This window comes from Haemaphysalis longicornis, unplaced genomic scaffold, assembly GCF_048455015.1.
Source record: "Haemaphysalis longicornis isolate Haplotype H1 unplaced genomic scaffold, Haemaphysalis longicornis Haplotype H1 scaffold_6, whole genome shotgun sequence".
In the NCBI taxonomy this organism is placed as follows: domain Eukaryota; kingdom Metazoa; phylum Arthropoda; class Arachnida; order Ixodida; family Ixodidae; genus Haemaphysalis; species Haemaphysalis longicornis.
The window spans coordinates 59,971,310-59,990,554 of NW_027526407.1; the positions used below are offsets into that span (position 1 = coordinate 59,971,310).

The 19,245-nt window shown below is 46.9% G+C and overlaps 1 protein-coding gene across 3 annotated transcripts in view; it reads right to left on the reverse strand.

The window, feature by feature from the left end:
- Positions 1-405: 405 nt before the first annotated feature.
- Positions 406-19,245, reverse strand: part of LOC144142775 (uncharacterized) — a 70,715-nt gene continuing 51,875 nt past the window's right edge. For 2 of the 3 annotated variants that reach the window (XM_077674490.1, XM_077674489.1), the window contains exons 24-35: positions 18,249-18,476; positions 17,099-17,256; positions 16,247-16,367; positions 14,257-14,435; positions 12,956-13,030; positions 10,781-10,888; positions 8,584-8,853; positions 6,092-6,193; positions 2,858-2,897; positions 2,700-2,762; positions 1,408-1,525; positions 406-521 (exon numbers count right to left, since the gene is read on the reverse strand). In XM_077674490.1, coding sequence (XP_077530616.1) covers positions 466-521; positions 1,408-1,525; positions 2,700-2,762; positions 2,858-2,897; positions 6,092-6,193; positions 8,584-8,853; positions 10,781-10,888; positions 12,956-13,030; positions 14,257-14,435; positions 16,247-16,367; positions 17,099-17,256; positions 18,249-18,476 — 1,518 coding nt within the window. In that variant the 3' untranslated portion in view covers positions 406-465. The remainder of the gene's footprint in view (positions 522-1,407; positions 1,526-2,699; positions 2,763-2,857; positions 2,898-6,091; positions 6,194-8,583; positions 8,854-10,780; positions 10,889-12,955; positions 13,031-14,256; positions 14,436-16,246; positions 16,368-17,098; positions 17,257-18,248; positions 18,477-19,245) is intronic. The other variant, XM_077674491.1, reaches the window with a different exon arrangement.

Below are 19,245 nucleotides of genomic sequence, written 5' to 3' on the forward strand. Positions count from 1 at the left end.
AGGAAAGGCGGTAGCATCAAGGCATGCTGGGATGTGTGCACTAAATTGGGCATAAACTTAAAGTAGAAAATTAAGAAAAAAAAATGCACATAAGTAGACAAGAAAAACAGAAGTCAAGGGAACTGCAAACCATCACCGCCGCTGATAGCCAGAACGACAGATTGGACAGGGATCCCGGATGCCGACAGTGATAAGAACGCGACCCAGCGCAGAATCCATTACCAAGGGAGCTTTAACTACAGGGAGAGGGGGGTGTGTGGGTGGAAAGGGGTGAGGGCGAGGGAGAGAGGGTGAGGGAAAGGGGGCAGTCTCTGTGCAGCTAATCTCGTCACAACGGGGGGGTAAACGTACTTACGATAGGCCGTCTCTGAGGGTGTCATGACATTGCCCCCAGCAGACGACCGATCTGCGGACACCCCCGCAGAGGGAAAGCTCTCTTGTGGCGCGGCCACCGCCGCGGGCCCTTCACGGCGGCAGTAGGAAAACACCGAGGCGGTTCAGGGCTTCCTCTTCCGTCAGTTCTGAAATCGGCAAGACGGTCACCCCGGCCTCAACAGGGAGGCTCGTTCCGAGCGTCCATGACAAATAAGCGCTTTCTTAATTAAAAGCATCCCCACAGCTGCGCACACTTCCCAACCCAGGTAACCCTTATGTTTCACACAGACCACACAGACAGCGTGGTTAGCTCTACTCTATGTGGAAACTTTCAATTAACCAATAGATAGAACTAAGTAAAAGGAGTTTTAATCCTCCCCAATTTCCACAAGACTGCGGGTTACGCAAAAACTTTTGATAAACCAAAAAAATCAAACTTAATAAAACAAGTTCTAATCGTCCCCAATTTTAACAAGATTGCGAGCTATGCAAGAATCTGACAAACCAAAAAATTAACTTGCCTAACAAAACATGTTCAAATCCTCTCCAATTTTCACAAGATTTCGGGCGATGCAAGAGCTTTTGATAAAATAAATAACACTTAATAAAAAAAAATTTCACAAGATTGCGGGCTACGCAAAAACTTTTGATAAACCAATAAATCAAACTTAATAAAACAAGTTCGAATCCTTCACAAATTTCCACAAGACTGCAGGCTACGTGCAAACTTTCAACCAGGCAATGATTCAAAATAAACTAAATAAGTCCTAACCATCATGGTTATACGGCACCCTGTTACTATCACAAGGTTCTTTCTAATCATTGTCTTTTCCACAAGCTGGCAGGCAGTTAATTCGCTGGTTAACGTGAAAGTTTCGTGCCTCACGCGTAGAGACCTCAAAACGTGATGTTAAGCCTAACTATTGTTCAACGGAGTCAATTGGCAGCGAGCCAAGCCACTAATGAAGTCGTGATGCATCGGTTGCTGTCCTGCTCCCGCAAGCAAGTGCGTCCCAGCAGACGACCACGAACCTTTAGCGAGGAAGCTGTCCAGTATCTCCTGGGTGCCCGGCACTTGGTACTTGGAGGCCGATTCGACGACCTTGCGAGCGTGCTCCTCGTGACCCTGAGTCAGCTCGTAGATCAGAAACTGAAACGGCGGCAGGGAAGTGAAGGCCCGGGATTCCCAGGGGCGCACACAGGACATGCCCGGTACCCACACAACTCCCTCAAGCCCGTTTGCGCTATTCCGTTTCATAAGCAGTACAGAAGCGAAAGCACCTACCGCCATCTACTGAATTGCTTTTAATGCTAGTGACATTCTTTTTTAACAAAACTCCGAAAAGGATCCGTTGTTCGAACCGTGTGGCTATGACGTCGAGTCTTTGGTTTGTACTGAAAAGGTCAGGGTTAGAACCCCTACCGTCGTGCATGTTTTTTTCTACTTTTTTCAGCCGAGTGATTTCCATGAAAAAATTTTCTGCAGCAATAATTGCCCCATTTTTTTAGCAGGTAAAAGTGGTGTGATGTGTATTCGATTGCCTTAGGTGCAGTCAGCAGCCTAAGCGATTCAGTAGAGGGCGCTAAGTGCTATCACTTCTTTACCGTATATGATACGGAATAACGCAATCCGGTCAACATCACTGCTCGCTGAGAGGGTGGATAGCAGGATGGTGCCGTAGGAGGGCTTTCCAGAGGGGACAGTTCAAAGTTGACAGACACTCATGTCATGGTTAACAATGTTATCAACACTGTCAATAAATGCACTGGGAGAAAAAGACAGCAGGGATGGAAGGAAGGGAGCGAGGAAAAAAATACATCCGGGAAGAAACAAGACACAAAGGAAAGAAAAACGAAACAAGTGAGGTGAGGCAGTAGAAATGAAAAAAAAAAAAAAAAAAATGAAAGAAGGAAGAAAAAAATGAGCAAGAAGAAAGGAGTAAAAAAAGGACGAATGGAAGAGACAAACAAGCAGAACAACACAGGTAGAAAGTAACAAAGAAACCACGGAAGGCAGAAGAAATGAAAAAACAAAAAAGGAATAAAAAGGACCAGAGGAAATGACAGAAGCAAAAAGAAATTAGGAAAGGACTAAACGGAAGAAACACAAGGCAAAACAAAGGAACGAATTCAGGAGGCAAAAAGCAGCGAAGAAACCACGGACATCCATGGACCTCCGGAGCGGACGTCCGTGGGACATCTGGGACGGACGTACGTCGGACATCCAAAAGATGTCCCGTAGTCGCTTGGAAAGGAAAATGAGAAAAAGGAGGAAAAGAGCAAAAGGAGGATTGAGAAAGGATGGCAGCCGTCGGGCTACTTACGTGGCACCACAGGTCAGCATGGTAAGGCATGCTGAGCACAGCAGCCTCAAAGAGCCGATGCACCTGTAAAGATAAAGGTCGCGACCCATGCCCCCTCCTTGCAGCAGTGCCCTCCTGCATGACAGTCAATGCGCACAAGGGTCAAAGGGTAGACCAACCTCGTAGCTGTCCCCATCAGTGACGGCCAGCTGGATGCCACTGTGTGTGCCGCGGTGGGGTGAGAGATCACGATTGGTGGAAAGGGAAGAAAAGAGCGGGAGCAACGGAAATTTTAAAAACAACACAAGCATCACTGCCAATCACAGGTTGCCAGGAAAGGGACAACCTTGCCATAGAAGGAAACAAAACGAAACAAAAACAGGAAAACAACAGATAGCCTGTTAATTGAACAGGTTAGGGGAAAACCACACAGTTTCTGCAAAGGGAAAACTTAACCTTATTACGCAGGCGAATGGCTACAAAGGAAAGCTTTACAGCTTTCTCAGAAACTTTGCAGACGAAGAAAAATTTGTCTTGGTTCAGGATTCAAATCCAAGACCACCGTGATCCCGGGTAGTTAGAGCGTTGGATAGACCTAATCTTTGAGCAATGTAAATGAGGCCTAATGAAACCTTAAGCCTAGTAATAAGGCACATTAGGTCTACTGAAACAAAACAGCAATGTCATTTCGTTTCCTTTTGCCAGACGGAGGCAAAACGAAAAAATGCGTGTTTCGATTAAGTTGGTCACAAAAAACAAATCAGCAACGAATTAAATCAAATAAAAAGGTAATGCTTCCTTATTAAAACTCGACAGTAAGAAAAAAGAACAGCAAGGAGACAAATGCAATGAGCCGATAATGTTAGAGCACTTCAGTAATGTAATTTAAGGGAAAAAAAACTACTCCGAAAAATTTGGTTCAAACAAATGCGTGGGAACAAAGTTAAACCTTCGAGGTTCAACTTTAGTTCAGCTTCCACAGAAGCTTCAACTCTGCTTTTTTTTTTTTGGTAATTTCTTCAAGATTCCGGGCATGATTCCTTTACACCTGAAGGAAAAGTGTTTAAGGAAATGACAGCACACCAGAACAAACACTTGGTTTTGTTAAAAAGATACCTCTGTTTTGTTACCCACACTTTCCCTAAATTAGAGAAACGATTTCAAATGCACTCTGTGGGAAGAGCTCTCTGCCAATGAACCGTCCGATGACAGCGTAATCGAAGCCGACAACTGCTGAAGCGCACGGTGTGATGCAAGTAGATGTTTTCGTGGAGTTTGCCTCCTCGTATTTTACGTGGGCAAAAAGTTTTCTTCTGCTTCTCACTGTCCCCAAATCTCACCCCCAAAATATTTGTGGGTCCACATTATATACGGGTTCTTGCGGATTGTTTACAAAAATTTGATCGTACAAAAATTCAGCATTATTATTGAAAACACTGGGAGTATGGACAATAAACGCTTTTGGGATAAATTAACCAAGCAGGCAGTGCACGGTAATTTAAGGTCTTATAGATCAGTTGACAAAAAAAAGGCTATAAAGCATTTTTAAAGCATTAATAAAAGCTTTGCTAAACGATTTTCATCCTTTTACTGCAGCATTGTCATAGCAACAGTTTAGAGCCTCACGCCACCAACCCTTGGCTACTTGAAACCCCAAAAAATATTCCGGTTAAAATTTACTTCCGAGGTAAAAACTCCAGCAACATACCACAGAAGTTAATAAGAACAGCATCACAAAAGGCCCTCATCTCACGCGGCTGCCCAACACAGAAGCAAGATTCTCCCCGCTAAAGCAGAAATAGAAGTATTTTACAGCGGAAAGAAAACAGATGGCACACCACACGAAAGGTGCAAGTGCTAAGTTCCGAAGTTTATTTAACACTCAGTAATGTACCGAAATTTTGTGCAGGTAGAATTGCTAAATTTTCATGCATTACCGTGCGAGCCACATAAAGAGCCGAGAGTTTTCAGTGCTTATCCTGTGGCTTTCGTCTGGTCTGCCATCTATTTTTTTTGACAACCATACATGACAACCGTATGTGACCTGTAGTCCAGCCAACGGCCAATTTTCTTGACATCATCATCGTCCGTTGAAGCTAAAGGTTGACAAAAGACTTGCATAAAGCAAAGAAAAACTAGTGCAATGTTTTCACTATAGAATGCTGCAATTCAACGTGGCAAAAATGTCCCCCTAGCACCCTAACCGGCAACCTAGAACCATAGCAAGGAGGAGTACGAGAGAAATAGCACCAGAAGTACAGTGGGCTTCTACAACCTTCGCAAGCTAGACGGCTGCGAAAAAGAAAGGCAGACATTGTAGAGTGTTTGTTTTGTCTCAATTGCTATCTGAATGGCTAATCTAGTAGTAAACAAGGCATGGCCAGACATTCCAAACAGGCTAGCTGCCAAGACCTTAGCAAGAATTTTCTTTTTACGAATAAAGCAGCAGTCGTGACTGCATTTAGCGCAAACGAAAGTGATCAGTAAAAATAAGGCAAAACAGAGGCAGGTCAACAGCGAACCAGAATACGGGCAGTGGGCTCACATGGGTCAACTGCCAAAGGGGGGACGTGGCAAGTAAAACTATATTTGTTATTTATGGACCAAATTAAGTCAAATTAGGAGAATTCATGCAGTTGACTAACCTAATAACAAAACCTAAATCAGGTTAAAAATATCTTCTTTACTTTTCGAGTTACGCGACTAATTACCTTACTAAGCTGCTTTAAGATTAACTAATCAGGCAAGAACTCAACAAGATTGTTATGTCAGCACGATCAGGAAGGTCTATTCTGTGCAAGGAAGCTATTAGATTATTGTTTTATTTGTTTTAGGTATCCAAAAATAAATACAGAAGTTTCACCTTCTTTTTGACATGAAGCTATTTGTGATTTTGAAAGGAAGGTGAAACGTTTATTGTTCGTTCTTTATGCCTGAAGGACATAACGCAATAGCCTAATAGCTTCCCTGCACAGATTAGACATTTCTGATCACACTGATGGTCCCGCGAGTGGCCACCTTGTTGACTTCTTGCCTAACTAGTTAATTATGCTGAACGCAAGTTTCAGGTAATTAGTCTCCTAACTTAAAAAGTATAGAAGGTATCCTACAGCCAATTGCTGTTAGAATGGTTAGTTACATGAATGTCCTAATTTGATTCAATTTGGTCCATAAGTAAAAATGTCGTTTGACTTGCCACGTCCTCCCTTAATTAAGCAAACAAACTAATCAAAGGCCAACTCCAACCGGAAAAAGTATTACGCTGAACAGGCCAACTGAACACACCCCCTTCAAAATAGAGGGGCTGCCCACTCGCATGGCCAAAGCACTTTTACGTTAACCGAACCAATCGAACACACTGCCCGCGCTATCTGGGTCACTGGAATGCTGAGGAGAGGGTGGGGAGGCCTCACAGTTGCCAGAGCCGCTGTGACTGGAGGCCCGGGACCAAGGCTGCCCGCAGCACCGTCTCCGCCGTGTCCCGGTCGTCGGCCTCAAGGTACAGCTCCACCACCCTGCAGGGGACGCAAGAAGAAACAAAAACAAGAGCGGGCAAAGCATTCCCCCACGAACATAGCAGCTCCCCGTCGAGCACACACGCGACGCAGAAGGCACACGGAGACTCGCTGATGCAACAGTGGGCACCCATTCATGAGTACCGTATTTACTTGATTCTAAGCCGATACTTTTTCTGAACAGCTGGATAGAAAAGTTACGGGTCGACTTAGATTCAAGGATTTATACTGAAACAGTCCAACTACTCCTCCAAATTTGGAAAGTAGTGTGGAGTTAGCAATGCCTGTAGGCTCTGCTAAAGAAGGCATTGTAGTCAATAGCATTCTCAGCTGTAGCCTACTAAAGGGGGGACACTGCTCCTAGAACAGCTTTCTTAAATTGTGAAGTAAACTTTGTGAAACTTGTCAGTCTTGCTGCTTTTCCCCCACTAATTTCAAATATGAAATTATGTTTTCAGTCAGTCAATTAGTTACCAAGATATTTTGAGGTAATTAGCCACTTTTCGTCAAATAGACAAAACAGTGTTGGCCATAAAACTGTAATCTTCATCGTATTTTCCAATACTACGAACCCTGGTGAGTGCAGTACGAGAATCGATTTTTTGATGCACCACTTGGAACTAGTTTTACAGCTTATAAAACTTTGGCGTTTGAAATGGGCACTCGAAGTGGTTCCTTGCCACTGATGCCACCAAGGTTCGAACTCGTCGAATCCCCAGAAAAAGCGGCAATGCGGCATATTCGAGGAATTCTATTTTCTTGGTTTCTGAATTTCGGAGATCGGCTCTAGAATCAGGGCCGGCTTGGATTCGAGTAAATACGGCAACACGAAACAGTCCCAGTTTCATACTAGTGCCCTCATTTTAGGTTTGACCACCAGCAATCCGTGCGTTTTCTGCGAGAGTGCAGCTTCGAGCAGTGGGAGCAAGACCGACCGGCCTTGAGCAATCAAGCCCTGCCGAGAAGAGTGCTTCACTTCAAGAACAGGGCTTGCGAGGAAGTCTCGACCAGCCAGTGAAGCCTGCAAGTACGGTGGCTCATACAAAAACACGTCCCAGAGGGTGCGTGGGAATACATTTCTGCGAAGACAAATGTTGCCCTAATTCGTTTTAACAGAACCGATTGCACCTTGAAATTAACTGGCAGACATCGAAAATGTTGACTGCATCAGACAATCACAAGTGCGCAAATAAGAAGGGGGGGGGGGGGGGGGGGGCTCATAAATAATTAAGTAAATAAATGAATAAATAAATAAATTAATTAATTAAAATTAAAAAAAAAAAAGACAAGAAAGTTTGGCATGCAGAAAAGCCCCCTTTTCAATGCCAACACTGCCGGGCGAGACACAAAGGAAACTGAACGCAGGGCATCAATACAATTAGTAGCGGCAGCTATGCTGTCACAAGGAGGAAATTGGAGACGCTACCATAGGAAGAGAATGGAGACGTTCCGTGCTAAACACCTGCAGGGTGAAGAGGGAAGTGAGAGTTTGCTGCACCCTTTCCCTGCCTTCCCACACACAAGCACACCAGTGGCAGGCAGCAACAACCTCTCCGTTTCCGGGTCTTCTCATGTCTTGTACAGCCGTGCACGCTTGTACAGCCGTGCGTGCAGCCGTGTCTTGTACAGCCTGTACAGCCGTGCGTGCGTCTTGTACAGCCGTGCGTGCGAACTGCCGACATGGGCACTTGCAAGCTGTCCCTGCCTGTGAGTACGTATTAAAGACTATAGTCCTTTTTGGGCTACATAAATCCAGAAATTTTGGTGTGTCTGTCTGTCTGTCCATGTGTCCCTTGATTCTACCGCCCAGCCAAAAGATAAAAGAATTGTGAAACAAGAAGCTTATATAGGGAAAAATTTCCCAATCCACTAAATCAGGACCCACGCTTCACAATTGTCAACATGCATCAACATGCAACAACAACAACACCAAACAAAAAAAACCATTAGGCATATTTGAGCCACAGCCCCAAAGCACAGCTTGTATTCGCAGAGTTCTTTTAATTGAAAATAGACGTGTGCTTTACAGCTGTGAGAGCAAAAAAATACATAAACGTTAAAACCAATATTTTGGCCCTAAAATACAGAAAGAGCTCACGCAGGGGCCTTTCCATGCTTAACAACAAAAGGTTACAAAAGATGGCACGCAGGTAGTGAAAAGTGGGAAACCTGAATTTTCTAGAACAAACCTCCACCTCCACTGTGCTTATCCTGAGAGGAGCAAGACAGAAGCGGAAGAGCATGACAGGCGAGCAAAAAAGAGAAGGGCGGCATTTACGTGGCAGCGGCGACATCTGCAGCGGAGTGAGCATAGTTGCAGCCAATTTTATATACACACACACAAGCAGAGACCCACACAGCTGTCATATATGCGGTACACATGTACACACCTCTGGACCAGGGCAGAGTTGGGCTTGGCCCGGTCGCCGCCCAGGTAGGAGCGCAGGAGGTCGGCGGCGTCACGCGGCGAGGTCATGTGCGCCGCCAGCAGGTCGAGCACGTGGTTGGCGAAGCCGTGGTCGTCCCACGTCTTGCGTGGCTCTGTAGGCAGTGGCCTCCGAGAGGGCGTGCTCTCCAGGCAGCGCTCTACCAGCGCACTCAGGGCAGCTGCCGCCCCACTCTCACGCCGAATGGCACCGTCAAGGCGATAATTCAGGTACCTGGGGGAAATTCGAAGTTCCTGCCTTACACTGAGCTCTTTTAAAGCAAAGCTACTCCAGGTACAGACACAGGGAACGACTGGCAGTGTCCCTCTAACACCCAAGCTTAGACAAGGTCACGCAAGCATCTCGTGCGATTTCGTGGTGCAGATTAAAGTGACACTGACAATGCATCCGCAACCGACTAAACCAATTCCTAAACGTGACCAATTGCGCTTTGGCCACCAACTAAACCAATTTAAGGCGCTGACGGAAGTGCCACCAACCATGCTTCGGTCGCTGCCTCAACGAATTCGCAGTACCAATGGGAGCGTTACCGACTGGGCTTCCACCACTGACTAAAGCAATTCATGGTGATGACAGAAGCGCCACTAACCACCGCTTTTGACACAGACTAAACCAATTTATTTAAGATGTTGACAGAAGCACCACTGACCACGCTTCCGCTGGATGGAGCAATTAGCAGTGCTGATGGCTCTGATGGAAGCACCACCCAACATGCGTTAAACACTGACCCTGCTTCCGTCCCCGGCCGGACCGATTCACGGTACCGACGGAAGCACCACTGGCTGCACTTTCATTGCCAGCACAGGCAAACACCTCGAAAAGCACCGTGTGAGCGATGAAGTCAAACAGCATGCAATTGAAGCTTCACTTCACATCAACCTCCCACCCTTGTGTGGAATTCATTTTTTTTTTTTTTTTTCCCAACTGAGACTTGAGATTATTGTGTTTGGCCACTCACAAACACAGCAAACGCCCGGAACTGTCTCCTCTGCAGTTCAGTTGAGTTGTAAGCAGCCTCAATCCTTCACTATTCAGAAGCCTACAGTGGAATATTGATACGATTCTGGGTGATACGAATTTCAAGATGATACAAATTTCTGATATGTCCCGGCGAAATTGCATTGTTTGCAATTGGAAAAATTTCCGCTCTTATGAACGGACCTGCGCAGCTCAGAGGATGAAACGAACGAGCCCGACTGCTGAACTAGCAAGCGACGGTGACGTACGGGCTCTCTCTCCCCTCTTTGTCGCTTTTTCTCCAGGAACGGCCGGGCTGTTTTCTGCTCGCGAAAACACGCCGCCCACTCCACAGGCGAGTTAACGCCGCCACGAAACCACCAGCACGCTTCGAGGGGCGCTGGCCGCGAAGTGGTGCAGGGCACTCGAGCAACCACTTCTAACCGCTCTTAAAATGCCACTTAAAGCATACACGAAGTATCTTGTGCACGAGCTATCTTGAAAGTCCAGAAAGGACCGCTCGGCGACATGGAGGTTAAAAAAAAGCAGAAAAACTTCACAAATTTCTTCACGCGAAAGTAAGAAAAGAAATAAACGAAAACTTTTTTTTTACGCTCAATTTTTTTGTCTTTGTTGGTTCATACGAATTTCGGATGATACGATTATTTTTTTGCGGTCCCGCGAGATTCGTATCATCGAGATTTTACTGTATCCAACTTCACATAACCTCTTCTAACCCACTCATATATGAAGCAATCTTCAGGCAACCAGAGTATTTAACGAATTCCCATGCCATACAATACAAAAATGTTCATCCAGTCCCTCTGTTCATCCAGTCCCTCTGTATTTCACGAATTCCCATGCCATACAATACAAAAATGTTCATCCAGTCCCTCTGTAGGCCAACTGTCATGCACAAATCTTGCTCAGCTCTTTGACTGCAATGAGTATATGTTTAAAACCATGTCAAAAAATAAAGCAACAACGCTTTTAAAAGAATTCACGGTTCCAAAAGAAGCTCTCCGGCTCTTACGAGTACCCAATTAGCTTGCGCAGACCATGGAGAATGTTTTGCTGAAACACCCTACTCATTTCCCATTCACTGGACTTCACGGAAAGCGCGTCAACGATAGAAAATTCGTCACGGTGCCCTTAATTCCCCTACAGAGGACCCCAAACTCACCACCACCAGGCCAGTTGCACGTCGAACGTCGTGGTCGCGGCTGTGACAAGAGTTTCGTACAGCTCGGAAACATCGCTGGAAGACGCTCCGGACAACTTCACCAGTTCACTGCAGAAAAAGAGAGCAGAGAACTCACGCTGAGCACACCTAAATGCACACAAAAAAAGTACCGTACTCGCACGTAAAAATAACGTGACCTCGAATATCATGCAAGGCAGGCACGTTTGGTCTCTATGAAAAAGAAGGAATATATTCAGTGGAGTCTCAATGATACGATTCTGGATGATACGAATTTCGGAATGATACGAACTTCTGAGAAGTCCTGCAAAATTTCTTATGCTACGAACAGACCTGCGCGGCTCAGCGGATGATTCGAACGAGCCATAGAAGCGCCTGACCGCCGAGTGAGCAAGCAGCGGCGACTTACGGGTTCTCTCCCCCTTCTTTGTCACTCTTTCTCCAGAAACGGCCCGGCTGCTGTTGTCTGCTCGCAAAAACGTGCCGCGCATGCCACAGGCGCGCTGATGCCACCGCAGAACCACTCGCACTCTGCGCGCAGCGCGGTCAATGGTGGCAACATAGCATTGTCAATGGCCATGAAGTGGTGCGGCTTGCTCCAGTGGCTGCTTCTAATCGCCCTTTAAGATTCCACTCGAAGCACACATGAAGTTGCTTGTGCGGTAAAGGAGCTGATAACGTGGGTGAAAACGGTGCTATAAAACATCATCCGCGTCGCTAGTGAAAGCGCCCATGAAATATCTGCCGGGGTGGTAAGCCTAAGCATCTCCGGCAGAGCCAGCCGGCTGTCTCGAGTGATTTGAAACTGCTGCCATGAGGTGCACGCCTCCCCATTAGCAAGTCGTCAGGGTTCTCCCTGCCACAAGTGTCATGCGTAATCTTATGATCGAGGCAGAAGCTGCCGCAGGCACGGAATCATGGATGCGGGCGTGAAAAAAATCGCAAGTGCAACGCCAACACGCACGAATCGCGCGCAAAAACGCACCGTGCGGTTCGTGCTTTGACTGCTGCGGCTTGTAGTGAGCATGGGCACCGTGAGTAATGAGACGAGTGCTAAGTTTTACGCGCTCCAGAAAAGACTGCTCGGCTACATGGAGGTTAAAGAAAAGTAGAAAAACATCACGGATTTCTTCACACGAAAGCAAGAAACGAAATAAATGAAAACTTTCTTTCAGTGCACAATTTCGTGGTCTGTCATGGTTCGTACGAATTTTGGATGATACGAAAATTTCTCGCGGTCCCGAGTGATTCGTATCATCCAGATTCTACTGTACAAAAACCCATACGAATGCATAGCAATGCTCCCAACAGCCTAGTTTGCTTATTTTAGAGATAAGTCACCTCTGTACTGAAATAAGAAAACAAAACTCTTGCTTGCTTGATAGCTAGTGCCACCTAGTGAAAAGTGCATAAAACTAAAATGAGTTTCTTGTTTATTTTGCATCTTGGCAAAGAAGTGATACTGTATTTTCGCGCGTATAACCCGCCCCTGCATATAAACCGCACCCCCACTTTCAGCCCACCGGAAAAGAAAAAAAAAATCCTCGTGTATTGCCCGCACATTTGATACAGGAAAGGCTGCACCAAAGCTACTGCTCAATCAACACATCACGTACTACGTAGACAGAAGAAGCGTATATTTAGCAAGTAGAATACCCTGACTGCAAGGCGAAAGTCCCAATTCACTCAGTGTCACTGCTCTCGCTAGAACTATCACTTGAGCCGCAGTCCTCACTGTTGTACACAGGGTTGTTGCAAGGTTGTTGCACTAAAGAAAAAACCCCACATATTATCCGCACCCCTACTTTGCCACTGAAATTCTCGCATTTCTGGTGCGGGTTATACGTACGAAAATACGGTATATTTCTAAAAACTAGCCCATTAGGAACATTTATAGATTTGTAAAAGCTTTTGTATCGGCACACGATGCTTTTTAAGCCCGTGGGTCATTTACTAGTAACCCCCAGAGAAATGCAATCAGGTGAGTCCCGCCTAACTTCTTGAAGTTCCGTTACAAACCGGCACGGCTGCCCGTTATTCTGACAGGCAGCCTTTGAAATGAGCAAAAGCTCGTATTCAGTATATGTCTCTACACAGTGCCTCCACTAATGCAATGTCACACACACATCATAAGTTAGCAGTTGAGACAGCACTCACATAAAGTTGAGCCGCGCGTAGGTGGCATGGCTGTCGTTTTCGTTGACAAGCTTCGGGAAAGAGACAACACTGCTTCTGAAAGGAAACAGGCAACCCAGTCACAAACCCACCGCACGCAAAACAGTTTCGGTTAAGTTTTCTACTAGGCACCTTCCCACTGCCAAAAAAACAAGTGCTTCCCCTAAAGAAAGAAAAAACGAAAAGAAGAACAAGAAAAGTGGAGAGAAGAAGTCAAGAGGCTAAGAAGGTTCACCAAAACTATTCACAACCTTGTTTTCCTGAAATTCCATAGTTGAAGGGCTGGCTGTGCTACACTGCATCAGACGGTTTCCCAGCTGTGCCCCAAAAGCCATGCACAACTAAAACTAATGTTGAATTCCAATGGCAGATCCAGAGTGGTCACTGTGCTCCTCCGCTGAGCGCGCAGACTCTTCGAAGAGCAGATGCTCCAAAAGCTGCCTTTGGAACACAGCCGCTCCCGCCAGAGCAAAATGCAGGAACCGTGGCCGGAACAGGCAATCCCTAGCATCCTTTGCACCGCGCATTCCCGAAATCATCTGGTTCCCGCGGGCGTGCTCATTTTACGCTGATTTTTTCCGATCGCTGTGGATCTTCTGTTGGCTGCCGATACGGACCTCACGCATGCTGTCAGTCACATCATCGCGTCAATGCTGCAGCAAGCCACGCAAGCTCCCCAAGGTCAGTCCACGACTAAATGTACTAGTCCACTCTGCTGCAGCAATGGAGTGGGTGCCATGGCTGAAGGAGGCGGAGAAGCGCGCACTGGCCGAAAGCAGACGATGGCAACATTGGCAACGTCACGCAACAGAAGTAAGCGCCCTAGTGAGTTTCGGCCGACTCTGCCGATTTTGGCGGAGCAACTTTTCTTGCTCCACGGAGCGATCTTAGCTGCGACGGCGCTCCCGATCTGCCATTGGAACAACAGGATTTGGTTGCTCCCAATCTGCCATTGCAATGCGCCCTGCTCCAGATGGAGCAAAAAAGTTGCTCCGAAAGTGCTCCGGATCTGCCATTGGAATTCAACATAAACAACCGACTGGTTCACTTACAGACCGGACAGAGAGAAAAAGAAAGAGGAGAGAGAAAAAAAAGAACGAGAAGAACAGAAGAGAATAGATAGAAGCAATGGAGAGAGAGAGAGAGAGAGAGAGAGAGAGAGAGAGAGAGAGAGAGAGAGAGAGAGAGAGAGAGAGAGAGAGGGGGGGGGGGGGGGGGAAGAAGGGAAAAGGAGGACACAGGAGAGAGAGATGGGTATGACTCAAAAGAAGAGCACCACGCACTCTCTGGCCCCGTCTCGCTCCCCTCTGAGTGGATTGTCCTCGTCGACGTGGAAGTGGTGGACCACAAAGTTGTCCAGCAGCTGTCGGAGGACGATGTCCGACATGCCAAACTTCCCCGAGGCTGCCTTGAACACGAGCCGGGCATCCGTCGGGAGCTGGGACAGGCCTCTCTGCAGGGCCTGTAATGATGATGATAAGGTAAATGAGAATTATTGTTGCAGAGGATGATGATTATGGCGAAAAGGGTGATGATTATGATGAGGAAAAGAAGGGTGATAGGGCAAAAAGGAGGATGGTTATGAGGAAAAGGAGTACAATGATCAGGAAGTTGATGATGGTGATGATGAGGTACCGTAATTACCCGATTCTAACGCGCACCCGATTTTCCTGGCAAAAAAAAAAAAAAACGAAAAAAACTTGCACCTCTGATTGTAACGCGCACGGAACTTTGAGCAAGAAAAACGAATGCGAGAGAAACGGGCGATTTATTTCCCGAAGTAATCTCACTCATCTCACTCCTCGTCGCTCTCCACTGACCACAACATTTTGTCCTCGGTGCCATCAAACACATTCGCAATGCCACACTTCTGAACGAATGTTCAACCATGGTCAATGGGATCGTGGCCCACGCCTCGCACGCCCATCCCGCGAGCTTCTCCAGAGGCGCACGCTTCAGCCGACCGCTCGTTTTGAACGCGAGGGAGCCGCTGCTGCCATTGCTGTTATCAAGCGAGCAAGTGGAACGATTTGACGATTTGTGTGAACGCCGATAGAAAAGCCTCGGCGGCTATGCTTCCTGCGTCCGAAAAATTGTTGCTAAAAGCTTTGGCGCCATCTGAGATGGCGATGGCGATGGGTGGGACGAAATTTCTGCTGTTTCGGCAGTTTCGGTTTCGGATCCGATTCTAACGCGCATGCGATTTTTCTACCTATTTTTCTGGGAAAAAAGTGCGCGTTAGAATCAGGTAAGTACGGTAAATGAGAATTGTTGCAGAGGAAAGGGATGATGGGGAAAGGATGATAACTAGGACGTAAAGGTGGAGGAAGGGAGGATGATGGAGCAAAAAAATGACAATTATGAGGATAAAAAAAAAGGATGAGGAGGAGGAGGAGAAAAAAGGGGGAGAGCGATGATGATGAGAAATGACAATTTTCCCAAGGTCAAGTATTCACCCCAACAACACCTAATTAAGGCATGTGTATCCCCTGTGAAATTCTGGACACCACTGAACACATTATTTGGACATGCCCTCCATTTCAAACTGAAAGACAGGTTCTCCTAGACACCCTTTCCCGCTAACTTACGACCAAATTCCTTAAATGATCTCCTGCGTCCGTCCTACCCACCTAATTTAGCGAAGGCAGTGTGGGAGGCTCTCCTGCATTTCATATCACAACCCACTATTTTTCCCTTGCTATTTCCCACCCATACCCATCGTGAACCTTAACTCATCGCTACACCTATGCACTAGCAAGAGACCCTCGGGTGTTTTTTCTACAATTCAATAAATGTTGGGAAAAAAAAAAAAAACAAGAACCAAATCCCAAATCCCCAGTGCACGCTACAACCGTGCGGTTACAGCTCTGCACTAAGCTCAGTAGGTACAATAACACCAATTTCCCTTACGCAGTTTCATTGCCAGCAGCCAAACCTCCTCACACTAATGCAATCACAAATTGAACCGATTCGGCAAAAGCAATAGAGTACAGCGCTGCAGGAGCGTCGATGAATAAGAAGGAGAGTCCATACTGCCAGCTGGTTGATGCTGCAGAAATTTCACGTGGCTGATACACCCCCCCCCCCCCCCCCCCCCCCTTTTTTGCTCTCACCCCCCATGCATGAAGGGCAGGATTTAACTAGATGCCCATCAATGTCCTCTTCCAATGTCATATATTTTTCCATGGTCCACCTCACCACTCCCTTTTCCTTAGAATTGAAAAATAGAAATGCAGTGGAATAGAGCTGGTAAGAGTGAAAGCAACCGCTCACATTGCAGGCTTCCTCGAAGTCCCCAGACTTTAGGTGTAGAGCCACCAACTGAAGCCAGCCGTCGGACCAGGATGGATTCTCTTCCAGGGCAGTGTTGCACAAGAGCACTGCGTCCACAACCCTAGGGAAGAAAGGAAAGAGACCCAAGCTAGTGTCAACGTTTTGTGGGCTAAAGTGTCTCCAGAAGCACTCACAGAAAGAGTTTGAGGTCTCCGTCTGTTCACATATCCGTCCCAAAAACACTCGCTTTCCTTATCCCCCTCCCCAAGTAATTAGTGAGAAGCGTTCGACATAGTTTAGGTAAATCATTAAGTGATACATAGCTTATGTCAAAGGTATGAGAAGATTTTATCTCTCTTGAGCGCTGACAAGTCATCCCTAAGAAAGACACATACACACACGCACAACTTTTATTGACTCTACTGATCTTGCAAATAATACCCACTGATAACCAATCTATTCAAAATGTATAAGATGAGATGTATAAGCTTGTGGACTAAGTCTTGTTTTGGTTTTGAAAACAATGCCTGTTTTTAACTTATCTACTCAAGATGCCTATACAACGGGCGTAGACTGTATAAGCTTGAAGTTCAAATCGTTCTGAATGGTGTGCTACTTTGGCGGGGACTGCAGACCAGTACCACACACATTTGGACGGTTGTTTTACATTGCCTCGCACTATAGGATGGCATGCACTTTAAAGACATGTAGAGCCTTGGGAGTTTTATGACGAATATGTGGAACCCACGCCATACAAGCTTCCCTTACAAAATAAACTCCCAAAGAGCTCATAAAAATTCCCAGATATTCAACGGTGTATCAACCTGCTTGTCACAACTGCAGAACACTTACTCTGCATGGCTGGCAAGGAGATGGAGGTGGCTAGCGAAGAGTGGAACACACTTCTCGGGTCCACCCAGCTCGTCCATGCCCTCGTGGAAGGCACAAACCAGGGTGTCCAACGACTGTGTCAGCGTTTGACGGTCACCCCAGGGAATCTCGAAGCAGTCCTGCACAAAGGAACCCACCTTTCAGCCGACTGGCAAGAACAAAGTGTACTCCCCTTGTGTTAACTGCCAACCATACAAGTGTAGTGATCATAAATAATACAATAACAAGTAGTGACGTGGGTAGACTTATGGTCTTATAGCAATGAGGTGAGTCCTTGCACAGGGCTGCAGGTGGTTAAAGTTGGACTGTCAAGGGTTAAAAGCTGAACGGCCTAGCATCGCCGGTGCATTGACGATTGAATGCACTGACATCTTTCGTCCCGTGATCAAACTGCCTCCACACTTGGTTCATTGTGTGGATGGGGCTTCGCAGCAACAGTATGATGTCTGTACAGAAACATTCAAGACCATGCCTTAGGCTGAGTGCAATACCGCTATCACAAGGGGGGAGAAAAAAAAATGTCAAAAGGTGTGCGTAGTTTTGTAACATCTATTTTCTTGTGCAGAACTAAATCTAGCTACTAGAGTAAAAAGATAAAGAGACAACCGCATGAATCAATGAATCAATTACTAAACTGAGGTGGAGAATGTTCTAGTTCATAAAAAGTGTGGTAGAAGAAAAAGAAGAAGAGGAAAAAAAGCAAGGCCACACACAATGGGTGAAGGAAGAAAGAACACTGTGTAACAAGCAAAGAGTAAAGAGAAAAAGAGTAAAATAAAGAGTAAAACTACAGCTCCCGAATGACAAGACGTAAAGAGTGAAGCACAACGCTTGGAAGAGCGGTGTAAAATGATGGTATTGGGTGTAAGGAATGGCTTCTCCCAACACACGACAAACGCGTTTGGAGGCAAGTTGGAAAGGCCTCCATTCTGCAGTCGGTGTTCAAAGGACAATGGCGACGACGACGATGATGAAGACATGGACAAGATGAACAGCCACAAAAGCCCTCCCTTTCCCAAAAAGCAGAGCGCCACGTTCCCAAGACCCTCCAGCTCTCGAAAGACAAAAACCCCAACAAACCAAGAGCGAACCAAAGGTCCAACAGACATACCGTGGAGCAAAGCCGGCCAACAGATCCGCGCTCGACGCAAAACAGCCCCGTGGGCAGGGTCCGGAACTCAGCAAAGTGCAAGTAGCAGAGCCAGAGGAAGCAGAGGTCGTCTGGCGAGAGCAGCATGTTGGCACACTGGAGGATGTCACGCGTGGTGGTGTCCAAGAGCTCTTCGGCTTCCCGGGCGTCCACGAAGTACTCGAACTCGATCGCCGACTTGCACGAAGTCTGCACACACCGGCCCAACAATGAGTAGGAAATTACGTAGGACAAACAAACAGGGCGGCAACACGTAGAAGCACTTTCCGCACTGCGACATTTTGTTTCGCGGTGGGTACAATAGCTTGCTTTAACGCTCCTTCTATGCTTTTTAAAAGACAACTGAAAGAGCGCCACTGTTCCGCCTCGATAGCCTAAGGGCAGAATCTCGGGTTTTGGAGTGAATGGCCAGAGTTCGAGCCCCAACGATGTTAACATTTTCCTTAGGACCCGTGTATTTACTTTACGAGACAACATTCTCTTAGCTCAATTCCATGCATCGTTTTCATAAATAAAAGTGGTTTGGTATTTTTAAATGCGAATGCATTTCTTAGTCGGGGGTTGTCGTGCGTCCGTTGGCCGGCGTGCGCCCGCAGGTGTTATCTCTCCGCGCTCCTCCTCGCCCCTAGCAACAGCTGTGGCGCGCCTAGCAACCGGAGCAGGTGGTAGCTCGGGCGGGAGTAGCGGAGGGCAAAGGGAGAGGAGGAGCGCGCACGGGCGTGTGAGGGCACTCGCATCGCGGAGCTCGGGCGGAGTAGCGGAGAGTGAGTGGAGGGGAGGAGCGCGCTCGGGCGTGTGAGGGCGCTCGCATCGCGGAGCTCGGCGGAGAGAGCTCGCGCGCGGGGCGGGCGTGTTGCGCGGGTCTCTCTCTCCTCTCCGCGTACCCTCTCTCCGCTCGCTGCGCTCGGAAAAATATATCGGTGCACCCAATGCATTCGCATTTCCGCACGATCCCCTT